This window comes from Octodon degus, unplaced genomic scaffold, assembly GCF_000260255.1.
Source record: "Octodon degus isolate 3935 unplaced genomic scaffold, OctDeg1.0 scaffold00006, whole genome shotgun sequence".
NCBI classification, from domain to species: Eukaryota; Metazoa; Chordata; class Mammalia; order Rodentia; family Octodontidae; genus Octodon; species Octodon degus.
Window position 1 is genome coordinate 10609534 of NW_004524582.1, and position 16383 is coordinate 10625916.

The 16383-nt window shown below is 35.2% G+C and overlaps 1 protein-coding gene across 1 annotated transcript in view; it reads right to left on the reverse strand.

The window, feature by feature from the left end:
• Nucleotides 1-16383, reverse strand: part of Stim2 (stromal interaction molecule 2) — a 116026-nt gene that overhangs the window by 15875 nt on the left and 83768 nt on the right. The window contains exons 5-10 of the mRNA XM_023699176.1: nt 14849-14964; nt 11708-11885; nt 11032-11209; nt 5194-5361; nt 4381-4481; nt 3911-4149 (exon numbers count right to left, since the gene is read on the reverse strand). Coding sequence (XP_023554944.1) covers nt 3911-4149; nt 4381-4481; nt 5194-5361; nt 11032-11209; nt 11708-11885; nt 14849-14964 — 980 coding nt within the window. The remainder of the gene's footprint in view (nt 1-3910; nt 4150-4380; nt 4482-5193; nt 5362-11031; nt 11210-11707; nt 11886-14848; nt 14965-16383) is intronic.

Here is a 16383-nt window from a genome sequence, read left to right on the forward strand (position 1 = left end):
AAATAAATAAATAAAAAAACATGCAAGAGCTTCTCAAAGAAAATAAATTATCAACTTTATCTAAAGACATAAAAGGATCTAAATAAGTGGAATTTTTTAATAGCAAGTCTCCTCAAATTAGCAAGTTCAAAGAAAGTCTCCTTCCAACCAAAATAACTCCCAGGGGAACTTTACATAGAATTTCTTATGCCGATTTAAAACTTGTAAAAATAGCTAGTCAACAGTAAGAATTTTGACCAACAGTAAGAGAAAATTTAGTCTTATCAAGTATCAGTACTTCCTATAAACTGTAATTGAAGCAGAGCAAAGCCAAAGGAACTAAATAGAGGGTTGGAAGCATTTATATATTGATGGAAAGAAGACGAATTATAAATTGGCGAGGATGGAGCAGGTCTAAGGCTGGGACAATTGTTCACCCACACATCAAGAGATGGACCTCTACTCCAACTTCACACTACACTATGACCAAAACGAATTTCTAGGCCGAGTAAAGGAGTAAGAGATTAAAGGGAAAGCTAAAATGCTTTGGGAGAACAATAATTATTACAGTATCTGCTGAAAAAAAAAAAAAAAACCATAAAAAGCAAAAGCCAGAATCACAAAATTTGACATTAAAAAGGCCAAGACCTAGGACAAAATATCTGCCATGGCAAGCTCAGAGGAGAAGGTGGAATGACAAAGACCAAGAAATGAAATGACACTCACCCTCAGCAGACATCAAAGAAATGAAAACTTCAGGAATAGGGAGGTATTATTTCACACATTCAAGTGGCAAAGCAAATTAACCATATCCTTCCAAGGATGTGTGGATATATACCTGGCACAACACCACTCCTACAGTGAGGGGGTAAATTCATAGAGCCACACGGAGGGCCACTTGGCAAGAGCCATAAGAGGTGCCTTCCTGCTGGCTGGCAATCCATTTCTAGGTGTCCATTTAGAAAAACTCTCAAGAGTTATGCCAAAAAGATATTCATAAGAATGTTTGTTTCAATATTAGTTATAAGGGAAAAAATTAGAAAAATAAACTTTCACTGGAACACGGATAATCTATGGTTTTTCAATAAATGAGTATGTAAACTGTGATTAACTCATGATTAATTTAATGTGTACATAAACATGAGAAATTTTTGAATCACGTCTGAGCTAAAACACTATACCCACAATTTGGTTACACGGTATATATTACAATAGGCTTTAGAATAACAACTTTACAAAAATGGAAAGTAAAGTGATACATTATTTATAAATGTAATGGTTCCTTTCAGAGAAAAAGGAATAAGGCAAATGTCAAAATACGACATCTTTTTGATGAATGGTCATATTTTCAATAGCTTTAAGTACACATGAAGAGCTTTACAAGAAATTTTAAATAAACTGCTATATATTTCATTATAAAACCATTTAGTAGATAATAAAAACTAGAAATCAGCAAAAATTATCTTCCATTCCACTACCTACACAAAGCTGACAAAATTTTTCCTGATTTTTCTTCACATTTAATTAAACATAATGAGGAATGTATATTCTATATACAGAATCTTACAGAAACTTTTAGCTTGGTCTTAACATACCACAAGCAGGTTTCTTTGTCATTATTTCCAACATAAAACACATACATGCTGGTGGTTTTTGAAAAACAAAACAAAACCACAGCAGCGGGATCTGGTCCCGCTGCCAGCGGCTTCGGGTTCACCAGGTCTGTCCAAGAGGCTTTCACAAGCCGGCAGAATGGAGTACCACTCTGATGCCGCTGGGTGGAGGCAGAGCGCTCACGCTGCCGCACGTGGCACCAGCGCTGTCTTGAGACTGACCACACAGCTGATTACAGCACTGCTAAAACAGCATACTACCTTTCAAACTAAATCTTGTACTCTTCATAATTAAAAATTCAAATTAATTAAAACTCAGGGCAATTGTTCACATGTAGTGTGTTTCAACAGACATGGATTTTTACCATCCCTCCCTCTAGAAAGAGTGTCTTTAATTAAAAGGCAGGGGCTGTGGAGACAGCTCAGCATTCCACACGCCTGCCTGCCTGCCTGCCGAGCACAAGGACCCAGGGTACAACCCGATACCACATGCTGGGCCGGCCACGCCTGTAATCCCAGCACTGGGGAGGCTAAAACTGGAGGATCACTGCAAGTCTGAGCTGGGGAGCAAGAACCGGTACCAAATAAGTAAATAAATAAATGATTTTTAAAAACTTTTTAAATTAAAAGGCAAACAAAAGAAATGAATTAATCTGTGGAATGCTTATTCAAGCACAATTCTAGACCGAATAATTATGGATTTTAAGGGGGAAATTGCAACTTTAAGAAAGCTTTAACTTTCAAACAGATAAATCAGTGTTATACCTGACAATGTTAAGGGCGCATAATTCAAATAAAAACACAGCCACACTATTCCGACTGCACAGCTGCCTTGGCTCTAGATATAAATTTGCAACTGTCTCTGCCTTTGAGCATGAAGGAAGGGAGAGGAGAACAGGGTCACACGCTTCTTTCCCTTCGCAAATCCTCCCACTCTCCACTGCTTTTAAGAGTTTGCTGCCTCCTCACTTTCTCAGCATTGTAACTGGGCCTTTAACCCACAGAAATAACAAGGCATGTAGTCACTGGCTGAGAACTAATTTTCAAATTAAGGGCTTTTTTGTAAGGAATTTATAAAATTTTGATCATTCATCACACTAATTTCAAGGAAACTGTAGCAACTGGCTAGAAAAATTCAGTTTGAAAAATGTTCATATTTTTATATCCATATATGATTTAAAAATCAAAACTTCTATGTAAGTTGTCAACCAAGCAAGAATTAAATTCTGTTCTCCAATCTTCAGAACCTTTTTGATCTATGCTGTTTTTAAAATGTCACAAATATCAGAAAAAAAAATCATCAGGCAAGCAATAATAAGCACAGCTTCTCAAACAATTTTATTTTTTATTTATTTTGGGGGAGGGCGGAACTGGGAATTGAACTCTGGCCCTTGCGCTTGTCAGGGAAGCACTTATTCCATGGAGCCATTTCCCCGGCCCCCATCAAATGACTTTAATAGCAAAAAAAACACTGTAAATTCAGTAACTCTGTAACTTTGCTTAAAGTCAAGAGTTAAAATATCTAAATTTTCCTTCCTGCTGAAATGTATTCTCACAATGTAAATAGTTCAAAGCACAGACCACAACTCAGAAATTATTAAAAACTGTATTTTGTCAAAAAAATCTTTGAGAGGAGTTTTACTCTCTAGCAATAAGAGACTGTAAGCCTTTAAAAACACTTTAATTTTGCTACAGGCATGTTTCAGTACTTTATGAGTTAAACACAGCAGGGTGACTCAACAAAAGGTCAAAATTCAAAAAGCAAAACAAAATACTAACATGACAACTCAATTAAAAAAAAAAATCAGACTTACTCAAAGTAAATAGTGGATTAGTAGCTGACCTAGGATTAAGGAACCCACAATGTTCTCTTAATTTTTATTCTAACTACAGATCAAGCTACCATTTGAAAGGATGTTTTCCCTGAAAACTTAGCAGTTTGTAATACAAAAATCTGGCATTTGTAATATACTATCTTTATTGTCAATTGTGTTTTTAATGTAACTCCCTCACTTCAACTCTAAGCAATGTTCTAAAAACAAAGCCATATAGTCGATACTTAATATAATGAGTATAACACTTGCTTATGATCAGTTACACAAATCAAGCATTCATATTGCTTAACAGTGAATTTTTATATATAAGTATATTATATATCCATGTGTGTGCCTCACAGAGCATTCTCAAATAGTAAGCACATAAATTAGTAACAACAAAAAGGAAAATGAATGAACAAAGATTTCACCATGGATTTCAAAGGACATGATAGCAAGCTATCTCAAAGCCCATGCCAACATTTCATTGAGCTCAGCACTTACCAGGAAACTGTGACACTATTGGAGGGGTATCTTCATCTAAGTCATCGACTCCTCCAGCAATAGGATAGGGTGGAATGGAAACTCTGGGCATCACCACCCAGCTGTGATCAGAATAAAGGGAAGAGGTCAGGCTGGGCAGTCCTGAGTTATGGGCTATCTGAAAGCCACAGATCTTCTCAATCTGCTGCCAGCGAAAAAGCCGTTCTCGTAAGCAAGTCGTCAATTCGGAGAGAGCTTTCCTGAAAAGTCAATATAGCAATTACTAACTGCATTACAATTTTTAATACCGCACTGAAAAGGGGGGGGGGCAATTACATGAAGACTACAGCAACTCATTTCAAGAAGGAATGACCCAATTTCAGAATGCATCTAAATTGTATAATTGTGAAATATACAATGATAAACATAAAACATCTGCTACTGTTCATTTCAATAGAATAGCAAAGAAACGGTGAAAATGGCATTCTTACTTTGCTTCCAGAATTTTGTGATCGACCTCATCTAGGGAGGAGCTGTGTGCAACATGCAGGGTGCCAAAGACTGTGCTTCTCTTCTTTTTAATTTTTTCTGCCTAGAAACCCAAGGGAAGAAAATAAGGCTGGGCTTGAAACAACACACACATATATACTAGTAAAATTTATGATCAGTTACAAAATAAATTAACTATCATAAAACCAATACAGTATTATTAGCCAAGATACAATCCTGATTTCTAAACAACAACAAAAAAGGAAAAATAAACAGATGAGACATTATGCTTTCCCAACACAATCAACAGAACTCAAGACTTTGTTTGAAGAATTTTTCTTTCTGGATGAAAAAGTCCAAAATCTTCTTTACAACTAGTAGAAAAATATTAACAGTATCCTACTGCAATGAAGGGTTAGTAAGTGAAATGAGCATCTTTCTCTTTTTTCTTATAAAGACTTACTTTTATTCCACACAATTTAATAAATAGCAAATATTAATTTCTAGCAACTACTTACCTGGATGAGATACGAAGCAGCAACCTAGAGGACAAAAGCTCCACATAAATATTTACACTAATGATACTAGTGATAATTTCTAAAGGACACTATGGTTATTCGGAAAGCTACGTACTTCTTTGAATATGATAACTCTAAAATCTATAATTAGTTGAGTCAATTTACATAATAAATTCTAATTCAAGAAAATATTCAGTAACAAAATTTTATTTAGATTTTTCTATTTCAGTTGACTACTCCTTTTAAAAACACAGCCTAAGAAAGAAATGTGATGAATTTTGAAATGAAAGCAAGTACCTCATCCTTAGCAATGGCCAACTGTGTTTCAGCATTTTGTCTTTTAATATTGTAGTACTGCACTTCCACTTCATGTGTCAGCTGAAGCCACTTCTGAAGGGCATCTGGAACAGACCAGCTGCTTCTCAGGTCAAATTCTTTTTCAGCCTTTTTAAGAGCCATTCGAACCTGGAGGAAGGAAAGCATGGCACAAGAAGGATTAAAATATTTTTTTAGTTCCAAAATTAAAAGAAAAAGCAACTTTATGTTCTTTGCCAACTTCTTTTTAAATCACAAAATCTAATTACATTGTATTTCTCACATTAACACTAAGGCTGAAGTTGTAAGTGTATCTTAAACTCATAGAGAATAGATGGAAAGCCAGAGAGGGTAATAAGGAGAATTTGCAATATTAAGTTTTTGTATTTTATAGTACACAGCTTACTGAGAACAAAAAGGAGGGGTGCATACAACTTCGAGCTGATCACACTTTTCCATAATGCATTTTCTATTTGAAGTAGAATATAAACAACTATCCCAAGTCAGGTAAGAAACCTATTCAACTACTCCTTCTAAATTTCTCAAAAGGTCCTACTGCAGCTCCTAACTAAACATTTTGTTAAAAAAAAATTAGGCTTCTTCTTTAATTTTTTATATATTTTCCTTATAAAGTTACTTTTCACTGTTTCATCTACCTATTACATTATCTTTTTACCATTTCTTCTACTTAATTCACTGCTTCCTAATGTACTACAAAGTAGATACCAAGCATTTAAAGATCAACATAAATTTTGATAAAAGAGATTTTTGGTAACAATCTCCTTGAAACACTATGGATGCCTTTCAGTATAGATGGCTGTAGTATTTGTTCCACCTGCCCTTTAAAGGAGCCAGCCAATAAAACAGCAAAATTAAAATGCCCAGTGGGTTGGTTTGGTAATAAGTGTTAAGGAAAAATACTTTAAGGAAAGCCTCACTACCAAAATAACACAAAAAGAGAATATTCTCGGTGTGACATCTAAAAACTAGCAAAAAGTGCAAGCTAAAGATGTGTGAAGACACAAGATAGATGTACAAAGTTATGTACACGCAATCCAAGACCTTCAGCAACTAGTGACCTATGGAGTATACTGTTTCCTGATACTCCATCACTGCAGAGAAATCAATTGCTCTCAAATGTTCTAAGGTAACCAAGACTTCACTTCTGAACTAAAAGTGCAGAGAAATGTTTGATCTGAACAAAGCTGGCTTATTTAAATAAACTTTATCGTGTACCAGAATAAACTAAGAGGACAATATACAAACTTCTGATAAAGAAATAGAACAGCTGTCAGATACTGTAGAAAAAAAAGATTGTGCAAAAAATAAAATCCATTACACTGTAATTTTTAAAATATTCACAATGGGACAATAAGCAGATGATTCAAAACCATTTTAAAAAGAAACAGTAAAACATTAAGAAACATTAAAAATGTAGAGGTAAGTCACCAAAAGTGAATCCAAGGCCACACTAGCTTGGCATGTATTATGTGTGTGGGACAATGTGTGCTTAATGTGATGGCTTAGTAAGCCATGTGGCATCTGTGCTAATCTCCAGGAAGGAAGACTCTGAGCTCAGGTCCTGGGCCGTGCAGCTGTGCAACACCACGAAGGGTGTCATCGGACCCTTCGACTCACAGTATTGAAAACTAAATCTACATAACTTCCATTTCCAAGGCAGTACAAAAAGAACCTCAACACACTTCTTTCAAGTCATTCTCTATGAAATCACACAAATTTTCCTTAAAGTTACTTCATTCATTCCCCCCCAAAAAAAAACACAACAGTAATAAATTTAATACAAAACTTGTATTTTTAGCATGAGTTGAGGATGAACAATGTTTGGATTGAATGGTAAACACTGTTTTAAACTTCTGTGACCTTTCAATAATGCCAACTGTTGAACTGTTTTCTCTAGCATTATTTATAAATTTTATAATCTGATCTAAATCTCAACCCTCAGTTTGAATTACACTATTATTTATGTAAACAGACTAAACAACACTGAATAGTTAATGATTTCTACAAAGGATGAAATAGTATGTAAAAACATACTTACATAATTTTGTACATTAAGAATAAAGCAGCAATAGGTTACAACATGTCACAGACAGAAACAGCCTAAATACTGAATCCCTGGCTTCTAGGCTCAGTTCCACTATTTACTACCTCTAAAATTGCAGCAGCAATTCCATTCCTTCTACTAAGTCTTACTGTACCCTTTAGAACAGGGGTATTATTACTTATTTGACAATAAGGATAGCTTCTTGAGACTTTTTAAAAATACAAAGTAACAGATGTGAAAACCATAAAGGGTACGTTCAAAAAATAAAATTTTAAACATTTATTACTATAAAAGACACACTGTCATTGATCTCCCTCAAAATGCTCCTCCCTTCCCCTCAGTTTCTGAAGCAGTTCTACAAGTCCCGCTTTGTAAGTGCCTTTAGTTGTCCTGCTGTGACATATTCTGAATTGATAAAGAACGTTATCTTTTATGGTCATTTGACTTTGGAGAAAAGCCAGAAGTTGCACAGGGTCAGATCCGGTGAACAAGGTGGATGAGGACACACCATAATGCTTTCAGGAGCCTGCCTTTCCATTCAGGAACTTGAGAACAACATTCATAGCTTCGATCGTACCCTGTAAAGACACTCACAAAAGAGTACTTCCAAAACTGCTTCCAATGGCGACAAAAGCAATGGAATAAGTGTGTTTGAAGAGAGGGGGAGCATTCTGAGGGGCTTCGATGGCAATGTTTCTTTTACCACACCTCAATTTTTAAAATTTAAAATATTCATCATATATTCTGATCACCCCTTATATCTAAATCATACAAAATACAAAGTGGTTCCTTTAGTCATCTAAAACTCTTCATTTCAGGGAGAATAATACCATATGAAATACACAGCTTTTGCTACCTAATTTTGCTACCTATTTATAATTATCTCCCAGAAAAAAATATTGTAAGAGTTCAAACTACATGAAATAGGCTACGTGATGTTATATGTAAATTAATTTGAAAGTTAAACTTCTTATTGTCTCTGTAGTGTAAGAAAAAGAGTCAAAAAGATCCAAAATATGTAATAGATACTGTCAAAGGGAAAGAAACTGCTCAAAATGAAAGAACAACTGGGATGGGGAAGAAAAAAAAATTTATACATACACACACATATATATAGCCAAGAAAATTATACTACCAATTCTTATTAGTTCACTGAAAGGGACAGTCTGTGCTTATATAGTTTGTTCGGTTTTGCATGCCTATACCTTTTAATATGAGCAACTACTTTGAAGGTAACAATATGCAATTTAATAACCATTATTAATTTCCTATTATCTTGTCTGAAATTCTGTATCATGGCCTTCATTTTCCTTTCTCTTTAAAATAAAAAAATAAAGCTTTTAACAGCATTATGGGTAAAATAGGCTTTGGAAGATGAATTTTAAAACAATTTTATCTTTGTCATGTAATCTAAGTTATTCAACTTCTCCATCCTTTGTGTGTAGATACCTAAGTCTTTCAGGGATTAAAATAAAAAGCAAACATGGCAATGCATTTATATACTCCTGCAGACATTAATCACTCAGAAAATTGTCTTCCATTAATATAAACACGCTGTATAGAGTTCTTTTTAAAATATCCATTTTCCCCCTTTTAAACCACCTCTTAGAGTTTCAAAATCTCACTCGGCTCATTACGCTCAGATTGGCACACCATATCCTGGTTACGTCAGGCCTGACTGACGTAGACAAGCTGTCTATGCCAAAACTTCAGGTTAGAATGTTCGTCGTTCTTAGATTCTATTTAAAAAAAAATATTTTGTTGTCTCCCCCACTATGAAACAGACACCTGTAAAATACTTCTGTCATTCTTTCTGATTTGTGCTTTATCTGGAATGGCCAAAGAAACAGCTAAGCTTTAATAGTCCTGAGAAAAAAATCAAGTTAGACATATCAATGGGGTCAGGCAGGGAACTGTCACAAGAGCCCAAAAGGCAAATATCTAAATTTGCATATACCATATAATTTTAGCTAGGCCTTTCCATTTCCCTGATTGTTAAACACATTCTGTACAGATAAGGCCTGCCAGGTAAATGAGACTTGACTGCAAAATATGTCTGAGAGTCAATTTAAGAGAATATGTTCCTTACAAGGAAGAGATACCCAAAAACAAAAAGAAACAAAACACAGAACTCTGGCATGAGTAAAAGTTCAGTTTAAAGTGTCAAACAGAGGGCTGGGGAGATAGCTCAGTTGAATAAGTGCTTGCCTGGCATGCACAAGGTCCTGAGTTTGATCCCTGGTATCACCAAAAAAGAAAGAAAAAAAAAGGGGTCAAATAGAAAGGTTTGAGTTGTCAGATTAAACACTCCAAAAAACACAATCTGGAGGGTAACAGCAATGCATAGTGCACATTTTTCCATAATTAAATTAACACTCACTCATCACATATTTCTTATTTAATAATCAGTTGAGAATGCAACGATGCATAAAATAAAGTGAGAAGCAGAAATCTATGTCTTTTTTAGTATATGTGCTGCTGAAGCAAGCACAGGAAAATCTGTCTTAACCTACTTTACAATTAACTCAAATTCTGAGCAAGTCTTCCAAACCTCAATTTGCTCCCCACTTTATCAGTAAAGAAAGCATCAAAATCAAAAGACGATGGGAAACCAAAGTCTGAGTAGCATCATTAGGAACCGGAGGGAGGGGCCATGAGCCAAGAAGCTTGGGCAGCCTCCGCAAGAGGAAAAGGCAGGAAAGCAGATCTCCTACAGCCCGCAGGTTCCAGCCCTGCGTGCGCCATTTAGATTCTGACATCCAGAACATTAAGTTAGTGAATGTGTGTTGTTTTAGGCCACCAAGTGTGTGGCATTTTTTTTTTTTTTTTACAGCAGGAACAGGAAACTAATACACATGCACATAATTCTCCTAGGACCCCCTTTCTCCAGAAGGCTGTGCAACAGCTTAATGCCTACACTCTATTTTGAGTAACTGAAAAATGAAAAAGATATGAGAAAGGAAGGACACATCATCCAGATAGCTTCAAAACAGTATCTTTTATAGTATCTTCTAATACAGTATCTTTTAAAATAATTTAATAGGATTCAAATGGATGTATAATTGAGGACTTTTACCTTTGTAGAGTTCAAAATGAGATATACTTTATTTGACTATGTACCTGAAGTCAAAAAAACATTATACATGTTCCATAAACACCTTATATACACTCACTAAAATGGTTTTGTATCCCTTCCCTAGAAGCAGTTCATCCTTTTAAATTGACTCAAGATATGAACAAGGGTATAAAAAAATTTTTATAAAAGAATGACTATGGAGGGCTGGCCAGATAGCTCAGCAGACTAAAGTGGGTGCTTAGGAAGGTGCAGAGACAGTGATTTGATTCCCAGTGTGCTGTGCCAGCCCCAGCCCCAGGGTGCGCTGAGATGGCAACTGAGACTGGGCATGGTAGCGCATGCCTGTAACCAGCACTTGGGAGGCTGAAAACAGAAGGATCACTATGAGTCTGATCTGTGTAGTGAAACCTGCACTAAATACATGAAAACAAAAGAATGACTACAATGTTAAGTTTATCATCAGTTACAATTTTGTTTTAATATATAGATTTTGATTAATGCTAACACTATGAAAAATAATTCTCTTAGTAACTGAGGAATAGTATACAATGTAATCAAACTGACTTTGCAATGGATACACAAAACATCATCTGGCTCCTTGCACAGGCAACACAAACAATCTAACAAATACTCTTTAAAATTACAAAATACTTTAAAAACAAAGAACAAATGGGCATACCTGCTCCAACTCCTGCTCTGCATACTGCCGTCTACTCAGTTCGCACTCTGCCCCCTCCCTCAGCTCTCTCAGCCGGCAAGCCTCCTCCTTTGCATAGTTGATTTCATCCATCATTTTGCGCTCTAGATTTTGCTTTTCCACAGCAACATTTCTGTTTTCTTCTTGTGCTTTTTCAAGCCTTCAAGAATAATAAAAATTCCTCAGAAAGTTTCCAAAATTTCATTTTTTAATGAAAGAAAAAAATACTGTCAAGTAATCTGATACCAATCTTAACCAGAATTCACAGCACTTTTTTTTCTTAATTTTAAATTTGGCTAATAAAAATATCTGGCAATCTACTCTATATTTATTTGGTTATTTGGAGCCCAAGACACAGATATGGGAGAAAAAATTTGCAAAGAGGTTTTAAGATTTAAATCAAGTTAAAAAATAAAATTTCACCATACATATCCTTCCACCTATATCTGATTTACACTGTTCTTCTACCCACTTTGCCTCAAATACCATTCATAATAAATCCATAGCTATAACAATGCTATATTTTCTTAAAAATATGGAATGAAATAGACATACACTAATGTACGTACCAACCTACACATGAGCTGACACACATGCTCATACTGCATTTCCACAGACTGCACTTCCTGTGTACATAACATGTTATGACTTAACTTACCTCTCCTGCAAGTCCAGCAGACTTTGCTCTGCAGTTTGTAAACTCTCCAAGTCTTTCATCATTTTTGCAACATGTTCTTTAGATGACTTATTTTGCGTATATGCAAACCAGCACCCTCCAACACCAATTACTATAGAAACTGTGAGAATAAAATCCTTCATCCAGTTATGAGGTGGGCCTATGAAGAGAATAACTAAGAGTTAACCTTTGAACCCAACAGAACTTTAATATACAGACAATTCTTTTCATAATAGATATTTAAAACCAAAACTGCTAGAGATCTTCCCTTGCACAAACACTAATGTTTTAAAAATTCTTTCAAATAACCAGTCTTCTTACTAGCACTAACTCACATCCTAAACCTATAGAACAGGAGAAATAAAAACATATGGACACACTATGCCCCAGCAGGTAGGAAAGTAGTAAATAAAGTCATTATTTAAAAAGCAACAATGGGCCACAGAGATAGCTCAGTGGACTAAGCACCTGCATAGGCAAGCCCAGGGACTGGAGTTTGATCCCTGGTACTACATGCTGCGATGGCCCTGCCACTGGGCATGCTGAGCCATCCACTGAGTCTGGGTGTGGTGGCCCATGCCTGTAATCACACTACTGGGGAGGCTGAAAACAGGAGGATCACTAGGAGTCTGAGCAACCTAGTGAGATGCTGTACCAAATACATAAGAAAAATAAAAATCAACAGCATTCAAAGCAGATGCTGCTAGAATGTGCTTCTGAGGGTAAAGGGATTCAGTGCCTTTCCTTTATTCAAATGAGACACCTATCACTACAATCCAAAGTGGAAACCCAGCATTTCACACAAAAGCACTTTCTCCATGTAATGATATCATGGGAGATGGCAGCTCCACCACTGCATTTAAAGATAAAGGCATTAGATGCTACTATCTTCAGTGACACACACACATACACACACATACACACACACACACATGCACCACTTTTCTAATAAATTTTTAAAATTTAGCATTGACAGTATACACTAATGTTCAAGGCTCTCTGGAAGGGAGACAACAAAATGATAATTAGCACAATATAATGTATTATTTCAATGTTCCTGAGAGACATACATAGTTTACAATGGAAAACTGCCTTTATGCCCAGACCCCAGGCAGGAAGACTCTATGTTAAGTTAGATGAAGTGCTCTACAGATGGCCAATGTTCTATGCAAACAAGTCTAAGGCTGGTCTATGTTTGCACAGACTGGTACTTTGTAAGGTCTGTGCAAGGGCCCCTTAGTGATCTGTATTTCGATTGTATATCCTGCCATCTAATGGAAAAGGCGCATTCCCAAGGGCTATGGTCTCAGAAGAATTTGTTCTACCTCTGACTTAAGAGGTTCTGTTCAGCCTCTGCATTAACCAAGATCCCTGTTCTCTGCGGCTGAAACATAATCACCAAAAATAACAATAACTAGACAGTCAGGTTCCAAACTCTATAATAAGCACCACATATTAGAAAAGATTTCAGTGAACATTCCCTTAAAATGTATTTCTAGGGCTGGCGAGATAGCTCAGTGGCCAAAGTGTCTGCTTTCAATCCCTGGCCCCAGGTGCCATGCCGGCCGTGAGGTGCACTGAGCCACTGACACAGTCCAGGCATGATGGTGCACGCCTGTAATCCCACCACCGGGGAGACTGAACAGGAAGACCATTACGAGTCTGATCAGCATAGTGAGACCCTGTACAAATATACAAATGGGGAAAAAAATGCATTTCTAGTCATCTGACAATCCCAGTTTATGAATCTAGAATGAGCGAAGTTCTGACTATGGTACTCATTCACTCAAATAATAATTCTAATACAAACATTAAAAGGCAATGCATCATTAACTTTTTAACTGGATTGCTTATTAAAATATTTGTTTACAACATTCTTTGAGAGCAGTTTGTTTCCAAATGACGTGATAACACAATATTCTCTGGCTCAGAAAATGGTTTGCTTTCAAGTTAATAAAGCAAATATAAAAATTCCTGACCAAACAGCACACAAATTCTATTACTTAATGCCTATTATCACCAATCATTGACTTGAAAACAACTAGACCGAATCTCACAGAAGATAAAACTTCAATACTGTGAGTCTGAAATGTAGGACAAAGAAAAGGTTAGTAAGAGAATAGTATCTGTGGAACGTCTGGCATTTCAGCAGTCTCTTCCTAGGGTTGTAATTTTCACCAACAGTGTACTTCCACCAACCTGTACAAGAGAAAGTTCCAGCTGTTTCATCAGCTGGATGAAAAAAGCTGCTCTTTTAGCCTGAGCCAACAACCAACAAACAAAAAAGCCCACCAGAAAAGTCATGGAATCCACTCAACTACTGGACGTTTTATAGAATGGCCATCTTCAAGACTACCAGCATCCCATGCAAGTCTTCTAATTCCAAGAATTCAAGTAAACAAAAGTTTTCTAATTTATCCTTCCTCTAAAGCCATTTTTCTAATATTAATTTTGAATTCCTTTTTCACTACTAAAAAGCAAAATGCAATTCCTCTAAAGTATATTCTTTTCAAGTACTTTTCTATCTGAAATTTGAAATTAATGAAATAAACCCATCCAACTTTTCTTCTGGGAAAAGGTCATCCTTATCAGAGTAAAGAAGTATACAGTTTACTTTCTTTACTGATATGACATAATTCTTTCTTAAATATTCCTCTTCAAAAATCTAATAATATTGTCTATTTTATGCCCCTGCCAGAGAAGTCTTGTTACTTTTGAAATCTTCAAATGAGTTTTTGTTTTCTGTACATAGCTTTAAAAAGTCATACTTTGGAAGACTAATTACTATAATCTACTATTTCCTGCCATCGGAGTTCTTCTATGACTATCCAGCTGTAACATCAACAATAAAATTGTTATAAAGATCCAAAGTTTTAAATCTATAAATTCTAAATCATTTAATCATAATTTTTACAATGTTTTGCATTAGCCATCAAAAATGCACATTTCATATTTCAATGGCAGAAAATTTCATCCTAATAACTTTTCAGAATTACATTTCTTTCATAGCAGATGATATTTCTTACTGGTCTATTAATTTTCTTATTTTTTCCTTCCCTAAATAATAAAAATATGATCAAACTATGTATCTACATCTTATCCCAACTGAGAGAGGATACTAACGTGTCGGAGGACCAAACAGAACCACATCTAGTGCCTTGAGCTGGAGTTTTTGTCTGTGGCTCCGGTCGCTGATTTTCAACTGGGAGATCATAAACGAAGTATCATGCACTGCTATCCTGTTCATTTAAAAAATATACACGTTAAACAAAAGTATTTATAGTGCATTAGTTTAAATATATGGATAATACATTCAATGCTTTATATATTAGTGATGATTATTAAGAGTTATTCTATATAAATTAATGCTGTCACTTTTCAATGCAAACTTAGCCACAAGACTACTATATGTTAATTATTTCCTTAGTATATTAATAAGTTATTGTTTCTATGGTTACTTTCTGCTATAACTTACTACAATTTAGAAATCCATAAATTTGAAAATACAATATAACTATTAACTGGCATTTCACTACTATTTCACAAAATTAGATACAACATCCTTAAACATAGTTCTCAATTTAAATCACACCACCTTTTAAAAAAAATCTTAAAAAATAAAAAAGTATTCTAAATTATATTTTAAGGTTTAACCTGCTTAACGATTCAACAAAGTACTTGAATTCTTAAGTAGAGAGAAGTTGGGTTTGCATCATATACATTATTGACATATATTATTAGAAATGAAGAATGTAGAATGCCAAAAGACACAGGTGAGAATAAAATAAAATCACTTAGTTTGGAACTGAAAATCCAAGCAGCCTAGAAGTACTCAACAAAGATTTCTTAGCAATCCAATGCAATGCCACTAAACAGCTTATCCCATGAAATCTAATAATATTAAATGTAATAAAATTTAAAACAAATCAATAGCAATGTCTTAATTTTTCTCAAGAAAACTCTATGATGTACACAGAATCTCTACAAATGAGAATATTTGTGGAGACTGAGTAACTTACCCAAAGTTACACACTTAGTATGTGCAACCTTCAAACTTGAATATGTATGAACCTAAAGACTACTCTGAAGCACTACATTTTATTTAGGAAGATATCAGGACCTTTGAGCATAGAAAAAAAATTACAAAACTCTAACTTCTTCTCCAAATGCCCTCCTTCATGTTTTCACAGGTACTTTTCTTTATACAGGTGGTACTTGGTTCATAGATGCTTCTATTGTGAACAATCTGATAGAAAGCAGAAGCACCTGGCAAAATCTTGGTTTGCTTGCAAATAGTGCATCAGGCTGCCAACACAACTGTGGCCATCTTCTCCACAATCGTGGAATGAATTCAGCTCTTGAACAGAGGTACCCACAATACCTCAAATGCAACATTTTATTCAATTGCTTGAAGACAAAAACTATCTCCCACCTCTGGACTCAAAAAGCCAAAAATGCTATTTGGCAAAAACAAAAGGTTGGCGAGTCATTATATAAAAGCTTAATGAATGTGTGGATGAATGCATAAATAAATGAATACATAGCAATACTATCAATGAACTAAACTTAAGAAAGAAAATGAGATACAATTAAAAAAAAAAACCTGTAACACAGAATTTTATGCAAGATTCTATATGACCTCCACAGTAGTAACGATT